We start from the raw sequence: 24,948 nt of genomic DNA on the forward strand, positions 1-24,948 counted from the left end.
CCCACTTCTGAAACCAAAGTGGCGCCCCTGCCTACCGCCACCAACAGTTTGGCAAAGGGTACCAAATATGAAAAATTATGCGTCAGCTCAAAGTAGCTTGTTTCATTATTGGGAAATAAAAAGGGAACTGCTTCAATCTAAACGTGTGCGGAAGACAGGGACATTACAGTGGGGTTAAAGTTCGGTTCGTGCTATCCGGGATCCTTGGGACTAAACCCTTACTTTAACCATAAGCCCTTGCCACAACCCTTAGGCTACCTAAGCATAACCCTCAACCATTTTACATTTCAACTTCACTGGGGGTCGGGACGTCCCAAGGATCCCAGGTAGCACGGATCGTGAAAGTTAAACTGCCCTGTTGTTGTTTTTTTTCGAAAACCCGTGACATACAGGGAAGATATCCTTAAACCGGTCGGGCTATCTCGTTTTTTAAGAGGATACAAAATAGCGTTTTTAATCCCCTTTTTTCGGAGGCAGCAAACATGATGAAAACGAGGGGATGTTGTGCGTCCATCTGTCAATGTTTTTTCGAATATTCAACACCGAAAATTATTGTAATTAGGAGCTTCAAGGTTGGAACCCTCAACAGAATCACGCAGGCTTTAGTGATTGCATATGTGATCGGGTAAGTGTCGCATAAAGACCACATGACATTCTAACAATTTCATATTGACCTACGTTTACTAATCAAACAAAGTGGTTTCGTCAGTACCCCTTCCTATACTGCCATCATAGCCACAATATGTTTTGGGCAATATTTCACTTATTTTCATACATTTTATATAAAAAAAATACAATGATATCTCTGTGATTCACCCCATGTTATACTTTTAAGCCCCATGGACCTGGGAATAAAGGTAAGCCCATAATGCATTGACCACCTCTTTGCATCCCCCTTGCACACCTATGCAGGTATGTCTGTGTGCTGAACAAAGGCTACCAGGACACGGATGCAGTCCTCAGCTCTGTCACGACCAAGGTGAAGGGCATCGCCCTGACCAACACTTCTGACCTGGGTCTGCGAATCTGGGATGTGGCAGACTATGTCATCCCACCACAGGTATCACCCATACGTATAGAAGATGAGGTATAGGCCTGATCTATTGCAATCACCACCACCAAATACGGGGACCCTTTACTTCCCCCAGTCACCTGCTGCCAGGCTGACTGCCACCCAACGTGGTGGGTGTGACCTCAACTTCACTGGCACAGTGGTGTTTTATGGTTCCTGCTTGTTTCACTTTAGCTTTGTGCACATTTGGTCTTTTGGGTCAGTTGGGGTGACCCTGTACAAAAATAAAATCTAAAATCCATTGGGAGTGGTGTACCGCTGCTCAGACTAAAACATGGAATGTGTGTCAGAGATGAAACAACTGTGTCCTACTAACTTTATTTCAAGCAAAAGCCATGTGAATAGGCCAAACCCATGATGATTGTATGTTTGAGAGAAGTAATTTGAGTTTTTTGATTTGTGGCAGGAGGAGAACTCTTTCTTTGTGTTGACGAACCTGCTCATCACTCTGAACCAAACTCAGTCGCACTGTCCAGAGGTAAGACATTTTTAAAAATTGAACCTTTATTTAACTAGGAAAGTCAGTTAAGAACAAATTATTATTTACAATGACGGCCTATCTAACATACTGAATATCCCATCCACCTGAAGATACGTTAATGTTAATGGAAAAGGCTCTACTTTATACATTTTGATCTAAAACTTCAATTTTATTACAACATCTAGGATAAGTTGTACAATGACTTTGGGGAAGTGAGAATGTCTGAGTGCTTGTGCCTGTGTGCAGACGGAATGGATATTTTCAAAGACAATGGCTGAAGCCTAAATGTATGTGTGTGACTTAGATAACTGAAGGACTCTATTTGGCTAACAGTATGCATTCCTAAAGGATTTTATTGCAACTCACTATTGTTTTATTGTCTTGTAATAGAGCTCGACAGCTTGTAGTCCTAAATTATTCTACATTTTTTTTGCATTTTCTACCTCAGGTTTGTTGGCCGTTTCTTTTGGGGGAAATGAATGTGGAAAGAATGGGTTTTGGGATAAACAGAGAAAATAAGGTCTGAGGTTAACACAGGCTTAGTAGATCTTATATGTTTTGTTCAGTCAGTTAATTTTGAAGCCTTTATGTGCTTTGTGCTTATTTTGATTCAACACTTCAAAATAAGCACAAAAAGCGATGTTAGTTGATTAAGATCCTCTTATAGAACAAAACATACAAGATCTCCTAGCCTGTGTTTACCATATACTTTATTTTCGGTGTCTATCCCCAAATCCTACAAAAACCCATTAATTTCCCAATAGACTGGTTGGTTGTTTAGCAACTAAACTGACACGCACAAAACTATGGGGCAAAACAGACAGGGTTGGCTTAGAATTTCGACAACATGTAAACTATATTTCATGTCCAAATGTTTATTGAAAACCTAAATACATTTGTACAATGAGCACTTTTTGTTTCTCAAATACTTAATTACAGTTGTTGGTTAGCTAGCTAGCCAATTTTAGCCATATTAGCATAGACATGACATCAGTCAAAATGCCTCAAAACAAGAAATGGTATCAATAACAAGATACAATGAGCTGAAATGAGCCACCTACTATTCCCCACATGGCAGCTTCTTTTCATTGTTGCTAGCTATGTGACCGTTCAGAATCATAACAATGCACGCCTTCCGGCCACATCGATGCGTGCCTTCATTGTCATGATGTTGGTCAGCCAATTCGTCTATATACTTTGGTCAACGCGCCATAGCGGAGTAAGCCTCCGTTTAGTGCCTACAAGAAGACACCATTACTATTGCTCTCTATTGGATGAAGTCCAACCCTCAAGTCATGTGCATGATAGAGAAGTTAAAGATGCGCTATAAGAATGTAGTTTCTAATTGACTTTGGGGATCTAGGATAAGTTGTCCAATGACTTTGGGGAAGTGAGAATGTCTGAGTGCTTGTGCCTGTGTGCACCCGGAATGGATATTTTCAAGGACAGTGGCTAAAGCCAAAAATGTTTGTGTGTGACTTAGATAACAGAAAGCCTCTATTTGGCTAACAGTATGCATTCCTAAGGTTTTCATAGCAGCTAATCATTACTCAATATTGTGTTATTGTCTTGTAATTTTGCTGGACAGCTTTTAGTCCTAGAAAATTGCATTTTTTTCAATTTTCTACCTCTGGTTCGTTGGCCATTCTTATGGGAGAAATTAATGGGACAAGGTAGCATGTCCAGTTTACAGGTCAGGGTTCCATAGCCTCTGGCAGAACTGTTGAAACTGGAGCAGCAGTACAACCAGGTGGACTGGGCACAACCAGGAGTCATCAGGCCATGTATTCCTGATGCGGCTGGCTTCCGGGTTAAGCGAGCAGTGTGTTAAGAAGCAGTGCGGCTTGGCAGGGTCGTGTTTCGGAGGATGCATGGCTCTCGACTTTTGCATCTCCCGAGTCTGTAGGGGAGTTGCAGCAATGGGACAAGAATGTAACTACCAATTGGATATCACGAAATTGGTGAGAAAAAGCACAACAACAAAATATAAGGAAAGACTTAAAGGTCAAGACAGAGTCTGCGTCTCTCACATGGGTAGGCAGACCATTCCATGAAAATGTAGCTATATAGGAGAAAGCCCTGCCTCCAGCTGTTTGTTTAGAAATTCGAGGGACAATAAGGAGGCCTGCGTCTTGAGACAGTAGTCTACCTTTGGGTATGTATGGCAGGACCAAATTGGAGAGATGGGTACTGTAGGCACAAGCCCATGTAATGCTTTGTAAGTTAACAGTAAAACCTTGAAATCAGCCCTTGCCTTAACAGGAAGCCAGTGTAGAGAGGCTAGCACTGGAGTAATATGATCATTTTTTTGGGGTCCTAGTCAAGATTCTAGCAGCTGTGTTTAGCACTAACTGAAATTTATTTAGTGCTTTATCTGGGTAACCAGACAGTAAAGCTTATGATCATAAAAATAGAGAGGTCCAAAGTAACACCAAGGTTCTTCACAGTTTTTTATATCTGAGATGACTGTACAACCATCAAGATTAATTTTCAGATCCGACAGCAGATATTTTTGTTTCTTGGGACCTAGAAATAGCATCTCTGTTTTGACTGAGTTTAAAAAGTAAAATATTTGCCGCCACCCACTTCTTTATGTGTGAAACGCAGGCTTCCAGCGTAGGCAATTTTGGGGCTTCACCATGTTTCATCGAAATTTACAGATGTGTCCTCCGCATAGCAGTGAAAGTTGACATTGTGTTTCTGAATGACATCACCAAGAGGTAGAATATATTATACAAACAATAGTGGTCTTATAACAGAACCTTAAGGAACACTGAAACTTACAGTCAAGTTGTCAGAGTACAAACCATCCACAGTGATGAACTGACATCTTTCGCGACAGATAAGATCTAAGGGTGGCTATTTGAAGAATCTCAAATATATATTTTGATTTGTTTAATACTTTTTTTGGTTACTACATGAGTCCATGTGTGTTATTTCATAGTTTTTATGTCTTCACTATTATTCTACAATGTAGAAAATAGTAAAAATAAAGAAATTCCCTTGAATGAGTAGGTGTTCTAAAACTTTTCACCTGTAGTGTAGGTCCGGAGACATGTTGGACAAAACCCACTGAGTCTATGATGGCCAAGACGTGCGCCAACAGAAAGACGCATCATTCTCAGTTAAAGCACCAAGTGAATAAAACAGCATCTCTCTGTCTTGTTGTGTGTAGAACATGTATCTGATGCTGTCTGGAACAAAAGAGTATCGCATGTCATACTATTTCTGACCAGACAGCATCAGATTAATGGGCTAAATATAGGGGGGGGGGGGGGCGCTGTTTCACTCGCTCTGACGCTTTCTCCCGTAATATAGTTTCAGCTGAGAGGAAGAGGCGAAGTGAGAGGGCTCACTCGCACCAAAATCTGTCCTTTATAAGCTCAATGGGCTTCTATGGAAATAATATGCAGACCTAAGCTTGTCGCCTGCCTTCCCTCCTTTGGAACAAATGCAGGAGACATGAACTTGTCATCATTATATACACATCTCTGGTTTCAGCCTCTACAAAAGAACGTTGGCAGGTGCACAGTGCACGGTTAGGATGCTGGATTGCCCTGATGTAAAGTTATGTTTCACCAAACATATATATATATAATTACTCTTGTCTAAGTAAAATCATTCAAAATACTTCACCAGGAAGCATGACTTAGCCACATAGTATCATTAACTTCTTTTAAAAAAAATAAATAGCTGTGGATAATTTCAAATCACAAGTGTGTTTAGGAAGCCTCTATTTGGGGAGTGCGCTGGGCAATAGGTCTAGCTGAATAGGTCTAGCTGATTTGAGTTGTGGCTGTCTGTGAAAAGCGTGTGAAGATAACGTGTCTTGAGTATAATTTAAAATATTGCATCAAGAAGAAGGGGGGGGGGGGGGGGTGTGGCGAAGACATGGTGAGTCTCCAGAATGCATTGCATATATCTTATTTCTGGTTGTCTTAACTCACCACATACACCACACATTTTTTCTTCGCCTCACACAAGTCAACAAAGTCTGTTTTTTAACATCCATTGTGAATGATACTGTATGTAGTTCCTCCATATGTAATTTGTTTTTCCAACATCATATTTTGCTCTTTCACCAAGCCTCAGTGTGAAAGAGCAAAATATCATGATCTGATGATCCCATATGTCCAGTGGAAACGTCATAAAAATAAAAATAAATCTCACTGGCACAGGAAACTTTGAGGGCCCGGAATAGGCTAGTGATGTGTTGCAAGTTTGTTAGCGACAGCTTCTGGCCAGACCCTGTGATAATTTGATACAATGTTGAACTTCACTAGCAATAGTTCAAGTCAAGACAGATAGAAAAGGTGGCAGACAGGCAGAGAAGAGAGATGAATGTGATTGAAAGAACCAGAATTTTTGTCAGGATATTTTCTACTCTTTTATTTGTAGGCTTTAGGTCTATGTATTTTACTTAGTTCATGTTGGAAGTTATAGGCCTACTGTTGCATTAGCCTGTAGGCTATCTTTTTAGTTCTATGCTCTCATTTCTTTAGCCACCAATGGATCACAGTGTATCAATGTGTCCATATTGCAGAGTCTAGTGCACCCACCATAGTTTAATTTGAGATTTTTATAATTTTACTTCAGATTTTTGTGATTAACCACGTGACAATGATTTTGAGAAACAAAAACTTTATTATTAAAATGAAACTGTTCCACGGAAATATATAAATGCAGATATAAATAGTCATAACTGGCACGCAGGTCGGTGGAAATGGTAGGATAAATTGCAAGCTTCCCCAAACTTGAAACCAATAAGCTTCTTCTTCTTCGAACTACCAAAAAATAAATAATAGTCAAACAACTTTTCCGTTAAAAATAAATAAAACTGATCTGGTCCCTACACAGGCTCAAGGGGAACCTGGGAGGGTGGGTCCTCTGGCACCAGTACCCATTCCAAGTCTTCCAATGTAAAAGTCCCAAAAACTTTTCTGCTGCAGCCACAATAATGTCTAGTTTCGTCGACGTCTTTGAGACTTGTGCTGTACAGTTTATAACTGTGGCAATGAACTCAACAAAATCCACCTTTTTAACACACAGGGTATCCTTTGTCTGGCAGCAAACATTTACTACAGGCTGAGGTGTATCCACTACCATCTCTTCACTGGCATCTCTTGTTTCCTTAATTCTTTTGATATAGGAGATTTGATAGAGCGGTCAAACTTTTGCCACCTCAATTTTCTTCACCCTTACAAGGCACTCCAGGAACTCAGGATCATGATCCCCACCACAATTGCAACACTGTCGTCCTTCTGCACACCGTTCTTCAGTATACTCTGTTCGTCTGCACACACTTGAAACATGGCCAAATCCTTTACGATACTTACGCCGTAAGAGCTTTTGTCCCCAAGCCACTGCAGTGTATCTTACATAACCAAGCTTCACATGCGTAGGTATTTGCTCTTCATCAAAAAACAACAGGACCGACAGACTTTCTCCTTTTTCTCCATTCACCCAGCAGGTCAGACGCCGGGCACCAACCACGCCAGGAATTCTCTTCAGGTATTCAACCTGAACACTGTCGTGGACATTCTAATCAATAATGAGGAGAGACAAGATCACCAATCAGGATATTATTTTATTCAAAACGTATTAATAACATTGATTCATTATTGCAATAATGAAGCTGGTCGACGAATCACCCCTAGATGAATCACCCCTAGATGAATCACCCCTAGATGAATCACCCCTAGATTAATCGTTGAGAGCCCAATGAGTGGATTTGAGCCACAGCATTTCACAGCAAAGTACACCTTCCTGAATGTTCATGACAAACATCAGATGTATGGAATGGGTCACAAGGATAGGATTTGTATAAAAGATACTAATAATTCACAGCAGACTGTAAAGACTTCTCATTGTGTAGAAACCAGGGTCGGGCTCCCAAAACAAAGTTCCTCTCATCAAATCAAATCTTATTAGTCACATGTGCCGAATACAACATTATCCATACCGGAGCCATCTCCACCCTGGTACTTCCTGGCACACAAACACCAACTCATTCTATGGAGTGTGGGCTCCGAGAGAGGACAAGACCATCATAAATCAGTTGCTAGAGTTTAATCTCAGAAGCTCCTCTCAGTTCACACAGACACAGAGTTTAAAAAATGTTATTTGGTTGCATAAAACAACCATTTGATGCAATAACATTAACATAATCTTGTAATTTCTCCACGATAACATCCGTCGTCATCCCTGAGATGAGTCCTTTGACGCGTGCTCTACTCCAAAGTTCAAAACACAAATATTCTGTTGTCCGGATTCTTTTGAGGCCCATTGCAATTTTCCTCTGCTCGTCAGAAATACAATGAATCAAAATAAGACCACTCCTGGTCACTAACAGACTCCACGTTTCCAAGCACATACTTCACCATTTATGACACCTCAAATGAGTTTCCTCAAATGCATCCTTACTCAACAACCGCTTCCCAACAAGAAGCGATTCATTATAATTTACACACGGTGGCAGACCAGGGGGTTTGGTCAAAACGTTTACACAGATTAGACACGGACAGAGTAGGATTAGCTCGGTTTCAAGGGTGTTTATTTGAATAACAAATGAAAAGAAAAGAGCAGGTCTCCCCTATGAGACCCTCTCTGGGCTCCGGGTCTTGCTGTATCCTGTGGGGAACAAAAACTGAGCAATCAGCCCTTGATTACTCGCAAACCACAATCAGCCCCAATTAGTCCTGGCCAGAGAGCCCGTCGAGACATGGCACGTCCAGCAGAGGGAGCCATCGCCTCGTGATGTAGACTCCGTCTGTCACCAGGCCTCGACAAGTCTCTCCCTGGTGGCTGACCTGCTGTAATCCACAACACGTATCCTCTACTGTCATTGTAGACAATTTAACTTTTTGTTCCAGTTTTCGACACTACTGTTGTCCATTCAGAACATTCGTCTTTACCAAATTTATTCAACACGCTGCTTAATTCGAACTCATCAACCACTTCCACCATCTACCCAAAACTAATGAGCTGCCTTCGGGCTTTACTATAACACTCATGAGCTGCCTATGGGCTTTACTATAACACTCATGAGCTGCCTACGGGCTTTATGATAACACTCATGAGCTGCCTATGGGCTTTATGATAACACTCATGAGCTGCCTATGGGCTTTACTATAACACTCATGAGCTGCCTATGGGCTTAACTATAACACTCATGAGCTGCCTTGGGCTTAACTATAACACTCATGAGCTGCCTTCGGGCTTTACGATAACACTCATAACACTCATGAGCTGCCTATGGGCTTTACTATAACACTCATGAGCTGCCTACGGGCTTTATGATAACACTCATGAGCTGCCTTCGGGCTTTACGATAACACTCATGAGCTGCCTATGGGCTTTATTATAACACTCATGAGCTGCCTACGGGCTTTATGATAACACTCATGAGCTGCCTTCGGGCTTTACGATAACACTCATGAGCTGCCTATGGGCTTTATTATAACACTCATGAGCTGCCTACGGGCTTTACGATAACACTCATGAGCTGCCTACGGGCTTTACGATAACACTCATGAGCTGCCTACGGGCTTTACGATAACACTCATGAGCTGCCTACGGGCTTTACGATAACACTCATGAGCTGCCTTCGGGCTTTACGATAACACTCATGAGCTGCCTACGGGCTTTACGATAACACTCATGGGCTGCCTACGGGCTTTACGATAACACTCATGAGCTGCCTACGGGCTTTACTATAACACTCATGAGCTGCCTACGGGCTTTACGATAACACTCATGAGCTGCCTTCGGGCTTTACGATAACACTCATGAGCTGCCTTCGGGCTTTATGATAACACTCATGAGCTGCCTACGGGCTTTACGATAACACTCATGAGCTGCCTACGGGCTTTACGATAACACTCATGAGCTGCCTTCAGGCTTTACGATAACACTCATGAGCTGCCTTCGGGCTTTATGATAACACTCATGAGCTGCCTATGGGCTTTACGATAACACTCATGAGCTGCCTACGGGCTTTACTATAACACTCATGAGCTGCCTTCGGGCTTTACGATAACACTCATGAGCTGCCTTCGGGCTTTACGATAACACTCATGAGCTGCCTACGGGCTTTACGATAACACTCATGAGCTGCCTACGGGCTTTACTATAACACTCATGAGCTGCCTACGGGCTTTATGATAACACTCATGAGCTGCCTTCGGGCTTTACGATAACACTCATGAGCTGCCTACGGGATTTACTATAACACTCATGTAAAAAGTGTGTGTACACATAGGAGGTCCCGTGAAATGGAAACGGGCCCACCTTTGGAAATCAAATGCCCATCCAACTGATTTGGTTCTGACACCGGGTCTGGACATAAATCAAAACAAGACATGGTATTAATAATAAGATACCCACGAGCTGAAACGAGCCACCTACGATTCCTCAGCTTCTTGTCATTGTTGTTCGCTATCTGACCAGTCAGAATCTATAGGTTTTGGCCAACGAGTAAGCCTCCATTAGTGCCTACAAAAAGACACCAATACTAATGCTTTCTATTGGATGAAGTCCAGCCCTCGAGTCATGTGCATGATAGACAAGTTAAAGATACACTATAAAAATCTATTTGCAAATGTTTTACGTCAACATTTTCTTAGAAAATTGGCTGTAGGATTTATATACATAAGCAATGTATTATTAGCTTTATGTTGTCTCTCATTAAATCACACATCCTGTTTTAGGAAAACATGCTTTTGTTCTTGGGTCTAGGGAGGTGTACCCCTTTCTGTCCATTGAGGTCATTTCTGGACAACATTTTTAGGGGACCTGTTTTTGGTTCTCATAGAGGTTGAAGTTCTGTACTGTGTCTAAGATGTATTTTCAAGCTTAAAGAAATTAAACTCATGCTGTCATGCTTTCAGGTCCCAAAAACTGGTTTTGACTGCACCTCAGACAGGGACTGCAAGGCTGGCTCACGTGATACCCGAGGCAATGGTAAGGATATTAAGATTTTGTCATTGGGAAAATTGTCATTGATCCATTTCTATATCTGAGTTATCATATATTATGATCTAATCCTTGTTCTACGTTTGAGATGTAGACTATAAGGCTTTCTGTAAAAGAAAAAGGCCTTGTGTTGTCACTAGAGGGTAGCATTACATTTGACATTTTAGTCATTTAGCAGACGCTCTTATCCAGAGCAACTTTACAGTAATGACTGGATACATGTTCATACTTTTTTCATACTGGTCCCGTGGGAATCGAACCCACAACCCTGGCATTGCAAGTGCCATGATCTACCAACTGAGCATTACCATTCAATAAGCATTACAGTACTATGTCATATGTTGAGAGCTTGGCACTACAGTGCCTTCAGAAAGTCTTCATACCCCTTGACTTATTTCACATTTTGTTGTGTTACAGCTTGAATTCAAAATGGATTAAATAAATACAAAAATCACCCATCTACACACAATACCCCATAATGACAAAGTGAAAACATGTTTGTCGTTTTTGCAAATTTATAGAAAATGAAATACAGAAATATCTTATTTACATAGGTATTCACACCACTGAGTCAATAAATGTTAGAATCACCTTTGGCAGTGATTACAACTGTAAGTATTCTTGGGTAAGTCTCTCTAAGAGCTTTGCACACATTCTTCAAACTCTGCCGAGTTGGTTGTTGATCATTGCTCGACAGCCAGTTTCAAGTCTTACCATACATTTTCAAGCTGATTTAAGTCAACACTGTAACTAGGCCATACATTCAATTTCTTGGTAAGCAACTCCAGTGTACATTTGGCCTTGTGCCCTTCTTTGCTAGGCATTGGGAAACCTCCCTGATCTTTGTGGTTGAATCTGTGTTTGAAATTCACTGCTCGACTGAGGGACCTTACAGATAATTGTATGTGTGGGGTTTGAGATGAGGTAGTCATTCAAAAATCAGTATTAAACACTATTATTGCACACGGAGTCCATGTAACTTGTTATGTGACTTATTAAGCACATTTTTCTCTTGAACTTATTTAGACTTGCCATAACAAAGGGGTTGAATACTTTTTGACTCAATATACTTCAGCTTTTCATTTATAATTACATTTCTAAAAACATAATTCCACTTTGCCATTATGGGGTATTGTGTGTAGGCCAGTGACACCAAATCTCAATTTAATCCATTTCAAATTCAGTCTGTAACACAACAAAATGTGGAAAAAGTAAAGGGGTGTGAATACCTTCTGAAGGCACTGTAAGGTTCTATCTGCATTTTTTAAAAACAATTCTGGGGGGGACATAGCCTTGTTCTATTCAATGTTCTCTACCTACAGTTGAAGTCGGACGTTTATATACACTTAGGTTGGAGTCATTAAAACTAGTTTTTCAACCAAAATGGCCTAAGGAAAACAAAGTCAAGGTATTAGAGTGGCCATCACAAAGGCCTGACCTCAATTCCATAGAAAATTTGTGGGTAGAACTGAAAAAGCATATGTGAGCAAGGAGGCATACAAACCTGACTCAAATGAAACACACTACCATGCCCTTGTTAAAGCTTTTAGAATTGATTTGGAGCAAGGTATTGTGTTTCTATTGAAAACAGCATTACATTTTGTAAAAGCAGAATATTTCAGGTCATCCCACCCACCTGTCAGGAGGAATGGGCCAAAATTCACCCAACTTACTGTGGGAAGCTTGTGGAAGGCTACCCGAAACGTTTGACCCAAGTTAAACTATTTAAAGGCAATGCTACCAAATACTAATTGAGTGTATGTAAACTTCTGACCCACTGGGAATGTGATGAAATAAACAAAAGCTGAAATAAATAATTTTCTCTACTATTATTCTGACATTTAACATTCTTGAAATAAAGTGGTGATCCTAACTGACTAAGACAGGGATTTTTTTTACTAGGAATTGTGAAAAACTGTGTTTAAAAGTATTTGGCTAAGGTGTATGTAAACTTCCGAATTCAACTATATATAGTACTCTAAATACCCCAATTTATGTTAAGTTCAAAATAATACATTATACAAATTGCTGACAACATTGGAAATGTAAAGCCAATTATCTCAGTCCTATTTTTGCAGATAGAACCTTATAGTCCCAAGCTCTCAATGTGTTAATTAGATTTAAAGACAGTCTACCACTTACTGGTAGAATGAGAGTCACATTGTTTTTCACTGACGTTCTCCTTTAAAGTGACCATCTCCCCTCAGGTGTTCAGACTGGGACATGTGTGAAGTACTCAGCTGTGGATAAGACATGTGAGGTTCTGGCTTGGTGCCCGCTGGAGTTGGATAAGGAACCTCCCAAGTAAGAACTATTGAGTGCCAAGGTGGAAAAGGTTGTATTTGCTTTCATTTTACATAATCCATCTAGAATGTTTTAATAATTTCACAATATAATTTTCTTTAGTCCTCCAATGTTGGCAGATGCAGAGAACTTCACAGTGCTTATAAAGAACAGCATCCGGTACCCCAAATTCAACTTCAATAAGTAAGTCAAAGTTTTACATTTCTGAGACTTGATAAATATGTTACGAGCTAAATTCCATGTAAGATTTGGGTCACACTTTATTGGCATATTCTGGATAATTAACTCCTTGCTAAGGTTATGGTTAGGTTTAGAATAAGTGTGAGGGTTAAAGTTAGGATAAGGGTTAAGTTTAGGGTTAGGATAAGTAGATGCACTACATGACCAAAAGTAGGTGGACACTGCTCGTCAAACATCTCATTCCAAAATCCTGTGCATGAATATGGAGTTGGTCCCCCAGTCATTCCAATTCATCCCAAAGGTTTTCAATGGGGTTGAGGCCAGGGCTCTGTGCAGGCCAGTCAAGTTCTTCCACACCAATCTCAACACATTTCTGTATGGACCTTGCTATGTGCATGCTGAAACAGGAAAGGGCCTTCCCTGAACTGTTGCCACAAAGTAGGAACACAGAATCGTCAAGAATGTCATTGTATGCTGTAGCGATGAGATTTCCCTTCACTGGAACTAAGGGGCCTAGCCCGAACCATGAAAAAAAAAAAAAAAACAGACCATCATTCCTCCTCCACCCAACTGTACAGTTACCATTATGCATTGGGGCAGATGGCGTTCTCCTGGCATCCGCCACACCCAGATTCGTCTGTCAGACTGCCAGATGGTGAAGCGTGATTCATCACTCCAGAAAACATGCTTCCACTGCGCCAGAGTCCAATGGTGCTTGGCATTGCGCTTGTGTGCGGCTGTTCGGTCCTTGTTGCTCCTAGGCATTTCCACTTCACAATAACAGCACTTACAGCTCTAGCAGGGTAGAAATCTGCCCAACTGACTTGTCGGAAAGGTGGCACCCTATGACTGTGCCACATTGAAAGTCACTGAGCTCTTCAGTAAGGCAATTCTAATGCCAACAGAGATTGTATGGCTGTGCGCTCGATTTTATACACCTGTCATAAACGGGTGTGGCTGAAATAGCCGAATCCACTAATTTGAAGGGTTGTGCACATACTTCTGTGTATATATAGTGTAGTTGAAATGTTGCTGATAGTCTGTAGAGGATCTACAGATGATCTAAATAAAGCAATACCAAGATTTGTTGCATTGGGCCATCCAGGAATAAATGTGGAATTGCAGTCAGAACAACTGCATGTAACACTATAACTATGATATTTTTGTCTGTTATACAGAAGGAATATCTTACCCTATGTCAACAAGACCTACTTGGAACAATGTGTATTCAATCGCATCACTGACCCAGACTGCCCGATCTTCAGACTCAAAGACATGGTCACAGAGGCCAATGAGGACTTTCAGACCATGGCTGTCCATGTAAGTGCCTGCTTCTTTTTAAAAACTCCCAAGTTATTTAACATTTGGTAAAATGGGGATATACACTGAGTAGACAAAACATTAAGAACATTGTTACTTACTGTCTTTCAGCCTAAAAAACGGCTTCCCATAACATGTACGATGCAAGTGTTTGCTTACGTCCACACCTATCAGGTCATATGTAGATTTAGACCCTGATATGTCATGACTCTATTCTCTTGATGGGATGAGGGTTAACCACATTGGCAACTTTGACAAATATTGTTCACAGGAATATTTTTCTGCAAACTACCCTAAAGGCATGGTCTACACTGAGTGTACAAAACATTAAGAACACCTGCTCTTTCCATGACAGACTGACCAGGTGAATCCAGGTGAAAGCTATGATCCCTTATTGATGTCACTTGTTAAATCTACTTCAATCAGTGTAGATGAAGAGGAGAAAGGTTAAAGAAGGATTTTTAAGCCTTGAGACAATTGATAGATGGATTGTGTATGTGTACCATTCACATGATGAATGGACAAGACAAAATATTTAAGTGACTTTGAACGGGGTATGGTAGTAGGTGCCAGGCACGGCGGTTTCTGTCAACAACTGCAGCGCTGCTGGGTTTTTCACACTCAACAGTTTCCCGTGTGTGTCAAGAATGGTACAACACCCAAAGGACATCCAGCCAACTTGTCACAACTGTGGGAAGCATTGGAGTCAACATGGGCCAACATCCCTGCGGAATGCTTTCGACATGCTTTTTGTAGAGTCCATGCCCCGACGAATTCAGGTTGTGTTGAGGGAAAAAAGGGGGGGTTGCAAATCAGTATTAGGAAGGTGTACCTACTGTTTGGTGTACTCGGTGTATATTAGTAAAAATGTCATGGTATATCTTATGGCATTTTGATGCATGTCGAGTTATCTAACATGCAGCATAGCATCTTATGTCTCAGCTGGTTTTCATTTGTAAAATCCATGTCAACTGTATACTCCTTATCTACGTTGATTATCTTTGTCTAGGGTGGGGTTATGGGTGTCCAGATCCGTTGGGAATGTGATCTGGACATGCCAAGCAGCTGGTGTGTGCCTAGGTACACCTTCCGTCGCCTGGACAACAAGGACCCAGTGAACAATGTGGCGCCTGGATACAACTTCAGGTATAGGGGTTGAACTTTAGTTTTTTGACTACAACCACATCGATAGATAGATTTATCAGATTTATCTCTGACCCCAAATTATTACAACCATAGGTAGTGTAAATATTGATGTCCATTTGTTTTTTTAAGACGATTTTTGGCAACACTCTTTGTGCCTTTCTTTTCCCACAGATTTGCCAAATATTACAAAAATGGTAACAATGAAGAGACAAGGACATTAATCAAAGGATTTGGAATACGTTTTGATGTCATGGTTTTTGGTCAGGTGAGCTTTCATAGAAACTATCTAAGCTATTTTTAACTTTGATATGATTATTTTAATGTCATAAAATAATTAATTAAATTGTGTTATAGTTATAAAATCCTGGTATTCTAGTTAAACTGGTTAAATGTCTCTGCTTCAGGCTGGAAAATTTAACATAGTGCCAACACTGCTGAATGTTGGTGCTGGTCTTGCCCTCCTTGGCTTGGTAAATATAGTACTTCAATCACATGCTGTATGTGTTGTCGTTATGGCAACAGTATACATATGTTAAATGGGTAAAATGTTACCCTTTATCCAGGGTTTATAGATGGTTTCCCTAGAACATGGTCCGTTGCATACCATTGTTTATTTATATTAATTGCAAGTTTAAACTCTTTGAAGGTGACTGTTGTTTGTGATTGGATTGTGCTGACATGCATGACGAAAAAAACCATCTATAACGAAGAGAAATACTCTTATGTTGATGACTTTCAATTGGTGAGTAATAGTTTTTCTAATTTAAGAATGACCTGTTCAATACTGATAATGCAAAGAATTGTACCTATTCAGCCCTTTTGGCCAAGTCATCATACTTGATTATAGTCCTGTTTTTTCAATCCCCTTATAATAGACATTTTCTGTTTTTAAGCTTTCAAATGAAACACCATAAAGCCACAACAAATCATGTTGAGCAGAAACAACTGTGTATACAGCATATCAAGATGGAAATGTGAAACTGCATTTTTCTGGATGGATTCCAGCACTCTTTTCATGATCCACATACTACAGTCTTCCACGGGCTTGCAGCTCGCTAACGATCCTGAAAATGTCTTGTTTCGGCTAACCATTCAGAGCTGTAGGGACGGAACATTTGGTGTGTCATTCTATTTTATTAAATCAACTCTGATTGGAGCCGAGAATCATCACTTTCACTCATTAACTAGGTCTCCATCCAACCCTTTTATGCATAAATTACATGTTGGATAAAAAACATAATGACAGGCCTAATGGTAACGGAAAATGTTTTTGTAAATGTTCCAAATGTCGGCAAAACAAAATACGCTAGACAAAGTGGGATATTTTTGTGTCTGTAAAATCAATTATGTGAGAAACAATTGTGAAAACGCCTTTATGCTCAAATATTGATATATTAACCATCATATAAAAGTAAACTTGAAGTCAAACGATTACATGTTGTGTGGCCCTCTCACTACGACTCATTGGGAAAGCATGCAATTTATTAGGCTACAGATGAAATAAGGTATGATGAACTTCACAGGGAGGTGAAAGTGCAAGGTGATGAACTTGATGCTTCTTTCCAATAAATATTGAGGGTCTTATTCTGGTGACATGATCATCGATGCTTGGCTGCCATTTTGACAAATATATATTTTTGCTCTTTTGTTCATAATAATGTCATCATGTAGGCTAAATGTGAGCTCTAGCCAACAGCGTGCATATGGTGGACACTCTCTATATAAGGCCAAAATGTTTGTGAGAACCATCAGTAGAGTTGAAAATGTGATGGAAACCCATTTAACTTCTTTTTTTTATTCGGTACATGGAAATATATTCACAAAAGGTATTGTGTGTTATCCGTCATCACACACAGCCTTTCATCTGCAACAAGTCAATTTGATGAAAACACCTCTGGTGGGAAAATGCGCATATTGTTTTTGTGGATTTTTCAATATTCGCATGAAAATCTGTCACCAATTGGATGGAAACCTAGCTAATGAGAACATTTTCACTGCTTGCTGTGAAGGCCCAGTGCTAATAACAATCCTCTTTATTTGAGGACATTCAGGTGCACCTGTGTTGTACTTTAATAAACATTGTACATTTTTCTAGAACTCTTGTTTCGCTCTTGGTGTAGCCTATAGTATTCTTTCAGTCATTGGTTGTGTTACACAGTGCCTTCGGAAAGTATTCAGACCCCTTGACTTTTCAGGCCAAATAGTTCAATCTTGGTTTCATCAGACATGTCATTTACATTGACATTTACAGACAATGTAAATGTCATATTTCAGTTTTTTAATAAATTAGCAAACATTTCTCAACCAGTTTTTGCTTGTCATTATGGAGTATTGTGTTTAGATTGATGAGGGGAAAAAACAACTTAATCCATTTTAGAATAAGGCTGTATGGTAACAAAATGGAAAAAGTCAAGGGATCTGAATACTTTCCGAAGGCACTGTATGTGTAAATGCGTTTAACCCCATGATCTTATTTCCTGGCAAAGCCCACCCATCTACTGTTTTGTGTGGTTAGAGCCTCATAACCACTAAGTAACTTCCTGCATGTTATAAATTCATGTTTATTATTTAAATAATCACAGGAACGGGCTTATTGACATCACTACTGTTATAGAGTACTTAAGGAAAAAGCAAGTGGAAAACCACGATGGGTTACTTAAGAAAGGGCTTAGATGGTGGGTTACTTTTTAGAGATTCCCTCCAGAGGGGAAAGTTGACATGGTTGTTGTGACCAATATGAGTCACTTCATTGTGACGGTCTTCCAACAATCACATGTACAATGCAAGTGTTTGCTTACACCCACACCTGTCAGGTAATACATAGATTTAGACACTGATATGTTATGACCTTATTCTCTTGATGGGATGAGGAGGGTTCACCACATTGGCAACTTTAACAAATATTGTTCACCAGAAAAATGTTCCACGAACAACCCTGAAGGCATGGTCTGCACAGAGTATACAAACATTAAAATCACTCTTTCCATGACATAGATTGAACAAGTGAAAGCTATGATCCCTTATTGATGTCACTTGTTGAATCCACTTCAATCAGTGTAGATGAAGGGGAGGAGACAGGTTAAAGAAGGATTTTTAAGCCTTGAGACATGTATTGTGTATGTGTACCATTCAGGGGGTGAATGGGCAAGACACAATATTGAAGTGTCTTTGAACAGGGGATGGTAGTAGGTGCCAGGGACACTGGTTTGTGTGAAGAACAGCAACACTGCTGGGGTTTTCACGCTGAACAGTTTCCTGTGTGTATCAACAATGGTCCACCACCCAAAGGACATCCAGCCAACTTAGATGTGGGAAGCATTGGAGTCACCCAGGGGCATAGGCCTGGTTGGACACAGACCCTGCCAGGCCTACCCAACCAGATTGAGCAAGACTAAAAAATAATACATCATTAATAAAAAAAATGCATTTGACATGATCACACTTGCAACACGCCCCCCTCATGCGTCAGTTCTCTCTCTTACTGGAATCACCAACACAGAATAGGAAATCCTATAGCAGCTTAAAGTCAGAGACCTGATCACAACTGGTTCATTTCCAGTCACATCAACAGTTCTGCAAAAGCCTGTCTGGAGGGGATGGCACAAGACACTTGTCTCACAGGCTTTCGACTTGCCGGGGTTGTCCTTGCAGCATTGATTGTCAATGCAGCGTGTTTGATCTGGATTTATTCTGCTAAGGTAAATTATATGCTGAGTAATGCTGTACAGACCATATACTTCCAACATGGAATGGATATTTATTTGAATTAATTTTCAATTAGAGGACAGTGGGTTATAAGTCTTACAGTATCTACTCTATGTAGTTACTTCTCTCGTGCGAGAGTTTACTGTTTTTGCTCAGTCTGAAAATAAAATAGCTTTGTTACTGCATGTCTTAAGCCTGACTGGGCTTTGAGGTGAGAACAATTTTTAACCTCTCAAAGCCCAGAGTCAGACTCAAGACATACAAAGCTGTATTTGAGCACAGATGATTAGGGTTCTATACAGCCTATTTGCCAAAACAGCTAGATCAAAAGATTAGTTTGATTCAAACTTTACACTTAAAATAAATAATGGAAAACATTGAGAATTGTCTACAATATATTCCATCAACATGTTTTCCTATTTAGGTTATAATTGTTATATTATTTGAGGTGTAACCGTACATGAGAGGATGTTAAATTGGTTTTCCTGTTTTTAATTTTAGCCGGTTGAATCACCGTCAGGAGCTGGTGGAGGTCTAATTCATGGTAAGCTTCATTCTGTGGATGGAAATGAAAGTTAGACATATATACAGCCATTTAAAAAGACAACCATCATTTTTGTTTGAAGGCACAGATATTTTATTGTCAAAACGATGCTACAGCATTCCTCTCTGACACTTAACATGTTTATTACTGAGCCTGGAGTTACAGGAAACTGCACCCCCACACTAAGGCAGGAAGTGTTTGTGTGTGTGCGTGATTGCGTATATTTACATCATACTGTGGGGGTGTGACGATTGATGATTGTGTGAGATTTTGTGAATGCACCTGTTTGCACTATTCAAGTTTAGGTAATGACCCATACTTTGGAAGCTTGATGAAGCTTCATTGGCATTAGAAGAACAATATATTTTGAGTGAGCATGTTTGTGTCTTTTGTTGTTGTGAAAAATGTAAACAAAAACAGTCTTCCACGTCCCACAGACTTGGGGAAATTTCTCAGAAGTCCTTCCTCCAATTCCAGTTTGTTCCTTAAAGGTGACCCAGCCATTACTTTGCATTGTTGATAGGCCTACTGCGTCAGTTCATAAGTAACTAAAAAAGGAAAAGATAAATACAGATGTTCTTTACTTACCCTTTTCTACTTACCTTGGATGTTGTTGTTTGACCCAGACCGTTTGATTGTTTTAGTAATTGTTTTACTTCTGTTTGTTGACCTTGCTGTCTCTACTGTTTGGTTCCCAACAGCCTCTCACCCCACCAAACAGACCAAACAGATCTTTGGTGAGCTGGAGTGGGAGGGGGAGGGGAAGGAGATTGGCAGCATGTTCCTGACCAAGAACAGGACCCACATCCAGGTGACCATGGCAGGCTGGTATGTGGTCTTTGTCCAAGCCACCTTTAAGCTGCCAGCAGGGAATGACACCAGGGACCTAAGGCTACAGCTGGATTTCACCTACCAGGAGCGTACGGACCAGTTTGCCAGTGCCTTTGACACGCGGCAGTTGCTGGAAGAGGAGCAAGACGCCCCATTGAGTTTCTCTGTCCTTTTGCGGATGGAGCCGGAGAATAGACTGTCTGTGATGGCAAGCCACAGGCAGCGGGTTGATTATGAGAGAAGACCAGTCTCTACCTTCATTACTATCATTAGATGCTCTGACTAGCCAAACTGGAGCCTGAGGAGAGGACCAATGTCTAATACCTTTTGAGTTCGTGTCTGTATGCCACACGTATCCATTAAGGTGGTATGTACAGGTAACTGCCAAAATAAAGGAAACACCAACATAAAGTGTCTTATTTGGGGTGTTGGGCCAGAAGAGTTTCAATGCACCTTGGCATATATTCTACACGTGTCTGGACCTATTGGAGAGATGCCATATGAAATTCCATAATTTGTTTTATTTGTTGATGGTGAAGGAAGACGCTATCTCACGCAACACTCCAGAATCTCTCAAGTGTTAAATTGGGTTGAGATTTGGTACATGAGATGGCCATGGCATATGGTTTACATCGTTTTCATTGTCATCAAACCATTTAGTGACCACTTGTGCCCTGTGGGTGGGAGGCATTGTCATCCTATTGGGGCTTAGACATAGTAGCCAAAATAATGGGCAAATTAATGTCCTGCCCAGCATTTTTATACCTGACCCTAAACATGATGCGATGTTAATTGCTTTTTAACTCTGGAACCACACCTGTGTGGAAGCACCTGCTTTCAATATGCTTTGTATTTACTCAAGTGTTTCCATTTATTTTTGCCAATTACCTGTATGAAACCAGAGACCTAGGGAAGGACTCGATTGTATACTCCTCAGGTCCCCTGCTCAAAACTAATTGGATGAGAGAACAGAGGTCCCTACCCTCTGACCTCCAATGGGTTTTGAAAGGGAGACGAGGAGAGAGGACGTGACGTGTATCCTTCCATAAGAGATTAGAATCTTTAAACGACAAACCCTGTGATTTTATGAGCTGTCTGCACATCACTGCTGGCTTGTTATTATGCCTTTGTAGGGGATGGAGAAACTGTAGGTGGGCTCAGTGGTGACAGACATGGTTACTGACAAGAGAAGGGTGCAAGCAGGATGGGGGTAAAGGATGTCCACCAGCCAATTACCTCATTTCATCTTCTTAATTTGGCTGATTTATTTGTCTTAACAATATCTGAATGTCTGGATTGAAGCGAGTTATACTGTTAAGGGTTCTAGCATGGTGCATCTCAATAGCAGGACTACAGTAAAAAAAAAGGCATTTTATTTGGCCTAAAAAAATCTGACTATGTCTTTTATATATTATATCAGGTAACATTTTTATATACTCAACAAATTAATGTTGCAGAAAAATAAAGTACCTGACCACACTACACAACTTCTGTTGACACCCATCTTTTACCAATTCTTATAATGTTGTGTAGTAGTGATTGACATATAATAAATGTGAGAGAGCGAGTGCTATGGGCTCTGGCTGGGCCACTCCTGTGTTGTCTTGGCTGTGTCCTTATGGTCATTGTCCTGTTGGAAGGTGAGCCTTCGCCCCAGTCTGAGGCCCGGGGGGGTGTGGTATATGGCAAATATACCACGGCTAAGGGCTGTATCCAGGCACACCGCGTTGCGTCGTGTGTAAGAACACCCCTTAGCCATGGTATATTGGCCATATATCACACCTCCTCGGGCCTTATTGCTTAATATATCACGGCTGTCAGCCAATCAGCATTCAGGGCTCAAACCACCCAGGTTATAATAGTGCATATGTAACAGAGTAAGAAAATATATGCTGTTTTATTTGTGAATTTTGCCAAAATTGGTTCCATCAGCATTGAATTCATGTTATTGAGTTCAGGTTTCAACATATCTTAGTTTCAATTATGCCAATTGACAGGTTTAATTTATGGTACTTGACTGACATCGTGTGGTTAGTTGATGGTATTGCATTCTAGCGGTTTTATTTTGCACACCATTTTCAAATCAAATCAAATGTTATTAGTCACATGCACCGAATACAACAGGTGTAGTAGACCTTAGTGAAATGCTTACTTATGAACCCCTAACCAACAGTGCAGTTTCTAAGAATAAGAGATAAAAGTAACAAGTAATTAAAAAGCAGCAGTAAAACAATAACAATATATACAGGGGGGTGCCGGTACTGAGTCAATGTGTGGGGGCACAGGTTAGTTAAGGTAGTTTGTACATGTGGGTAGAGTTAATTAAAGTGACTATGCATAGATGACCACAGAGTGGCAGTGGTGTGGAGAGGGGAGGGGTGGTCAATGCAAACAGTCTGGGTTGCCATTTGACAAGATGTTCAGGAGTCTTATTGCTTGGGGGTACAAGCTGTTTTTAGTAGCCTCTTGGACCTAGACTTTGCGCTCTGGTACCGCTTGCTGTGTGGTAGCAGAGAGAACAGTCTATGACTAGGATGGTTGGAGTCTTAGACAATTTGCACTATCCTCTGTAGTGCCTTGTGGTCAGAGGCCGAGCAGTTGCCATACCAGGCAGTGATGCAACCAGATGGTGCAGCTGTAGAACCTTTTGAGGATCTGAGGACCCATGCCAAATCTTTTCAGTCTCCTGAGGGGGAATAGGTTTTGTTGTGCCCGCTTCACGACATTGTGTGTCATGTCATTGTGTGCTTGAATCATGTTAGTTTGTTGGTGATGTGGACACCAAGGAACTTGAAGCTCTCAACCTGCTTCACTGCAGCCCCGTCGAGAAGAATGGGGGTGTGCTCGGTCCTCTTTTTCCTGTAGTCCACAATCATCTCCTTTGTCTTGATCACGTTGAGGGAGAGGTTGTTGTCCTGGCACCACACGGCCAGGTCTCTGACCTCCTCCCTGTAGGCTGTCTCGTCGATGGTCAGGCCTACCACTGTTGTGTCATAAGCAAACTTAATGATGGTGTTGGAGTCGTGCCTGGCCGTGCAGTCATGAGTGAACAAGGGAGTCTTGTTGTTGTCAGTGATCAGATTTACCACTGTTGGTGTTTAGTCCCAGGGTCCTTAGCTTGTTGATGAGCATTGGGGGCACTGTGGTGTAGAACACTGAGCTGTAGTCAATGAATAGCATTCTCACATAGGTGTTCCTTTTGTTCAGGTGGGAAAGGGCTGTGTGGAGTACAATAGAGACTTCATCATCTGTAGATCTCTTGGGGTGGTATGCAAATAGGAATGGGTCTAGTGTTTCCGTGCTTCTACACCTGCATTGCTTGCTGTTTGGGGTTTTAGGCTGGGTTTCTGTACAGCACTTTGAGATATCAGCTGATGTACGAAGGGCTATATAAATACATTTGATTTGATTTGATTCTGGGATGATGGTGTTGAAGTGAGCCATGACCAGCCTTTCAAAGCACTTCATGGCTACAGATGTGAGTGCTACAGGTTGGTAGTCATTTAGGCAGGTGACCTTAGTGCCTGTGCCAAAGAACACTATGATGGTCTGCTTAAAACATGTTGGTATTACAGACTCGGACAGGGAGAGGTTAAAAATGTCAGTGAAGACACTTGCTATCTGGTCAGCGCATGCTTGCAGTACACGTCCTGGTAATCCATCTGGACCTGCGGCCTTGTGAATGTTGACCTGTCTAAAGGTCTTACTCACATCGGCTGTGGAGAGTGTGATCACACTGTCTTCCGGTATAGCTGGTTCTCTCATGCATGTTTCAGTGTTATTTGCCTCAAAGCGAGCATAGAAGTAGTTTAGATCGTCTGGTAACCCTCGTATCACTGGGCAGCTCTCGGCTGTGCTTCCCTTTATAGTCTGTAATGGTTTGTAAGCCCTGCCACATCCGACGAGCATCGGCGCCAGTGTAGTATGATTCAATCTTAGTCCTCTATTGACGCTTTGCCTGTTTGATTGTGCCGTCGGAGGGCATAGCGGGATTTCTTATAAGCTTCCGGGTTAGAGTCCTGCTCCTTGAAAGCGGCGGCTCTAGCCTTTAGTTCAGTGCGGATACTGCCTGTAATCCATGGCTTCTGGTTGGGGCATGTATGTACAGTCACTGTGGGGATGACGTCATCGATGCACTTATTGATGAAGCCAATGACAGATGTGGCGTACTCCTCAATACTATTGGAGGAATCCCGGAACATTTTCCAGTCTGTGCTAGCAAAACAGTCCTGTAGCTTAGCACCTGCTTCATCTCACCACTTTTTTATTGATCTAGTCACTGGTGCTTCCTGCTTTAATTTTTGTAAGCAGGAATCAGGAGGATGGAATTATGGTTAGATTTGCCAAATGTAGGGCGAGGAGAGCTTTGTATGCATCTCTGTGGAGTATAGG

At 41.1% G+C, this 24,948-nt stretch overlaps 1 protein-coding gene across 3 annotated transcripts; it reads left to right on the top strand.

The window, feature by feature from the left end:
• The first annotated feature begins 127 nt into the window (after positions 1 to 127).
• On the top strand, positions 128 to 22,127 carry p2rx4a (purinergic receptor P2X, ligand-gated ion channel, 4a). Of its 3 annotated transcripts, none has more exons than XM_046290413.1 (14): positions 128 to 625; positions 913 to 1,060; positions 1,479 to 1,550; positions 10,442 to 10,514; positions 12,734 to 12,830; positions 12,933 to 13,013; positions 14,189 to 14,330; positions 15,340 to 15,476; positions 15,648 to 15,741; positions 15,881 to 15,946; positions 16,123 to 16,218; positions 19,683 to 19,725; positions 20,163 to 20,216; positions 20,427 to 22,127. In XM_046290413.1, the coding sequence occupies exons 1-14, from the start codon at positions 483 to 485 to the stop codon at positions 20,840 to 20,842; spliced, it is 1,662 nt and encodes a 553-aa protein (XP_046146369.1). In that variant the 5' UTR covers positions 128 to 482; the 3' UTR covers positions 20,843 to 22,127. The 3 variants fall into 3 exon arrangements, with proteins under 3 accessions (XP_046146369.1, XP_046146370.1, XP_046146371.1); XM_046290414.1 differs by having other exon boundaries at positions 130 to 625; positions 20,146 to 20,216; positions 20,427 to 20,653; XM_046290415.1 differs by lacking the exons at positions 19,683 to 19,725; positions 20,163 to 20,216; positions 20,427 to 22,127 and adding an exon at positions 16,370 to 17,573 and having other exon boundaries at positions 134 to 625.
• The last annotated feature ends 2,821 nt before the right edge of the window (positions 22,128 to 24,948 follow it).

Source organism: Oncorhynchus gorbuscha, linkage group LG11, assembly GCF_021184085.1.
Source record: "Oncorhynchus gorbuscha isolate QuinsamMale2020 ecotype Even-year linkage group LG11, OgorEven_v1.0, whole genome shotgun sequence".
Lineage (NCBI taxonomy): Eukaryota > Metazoa > Chordata > Actinopteri > Salmoniformes > Salmonidae > Oncorhynchus > Oncorhynchus gorbuscha.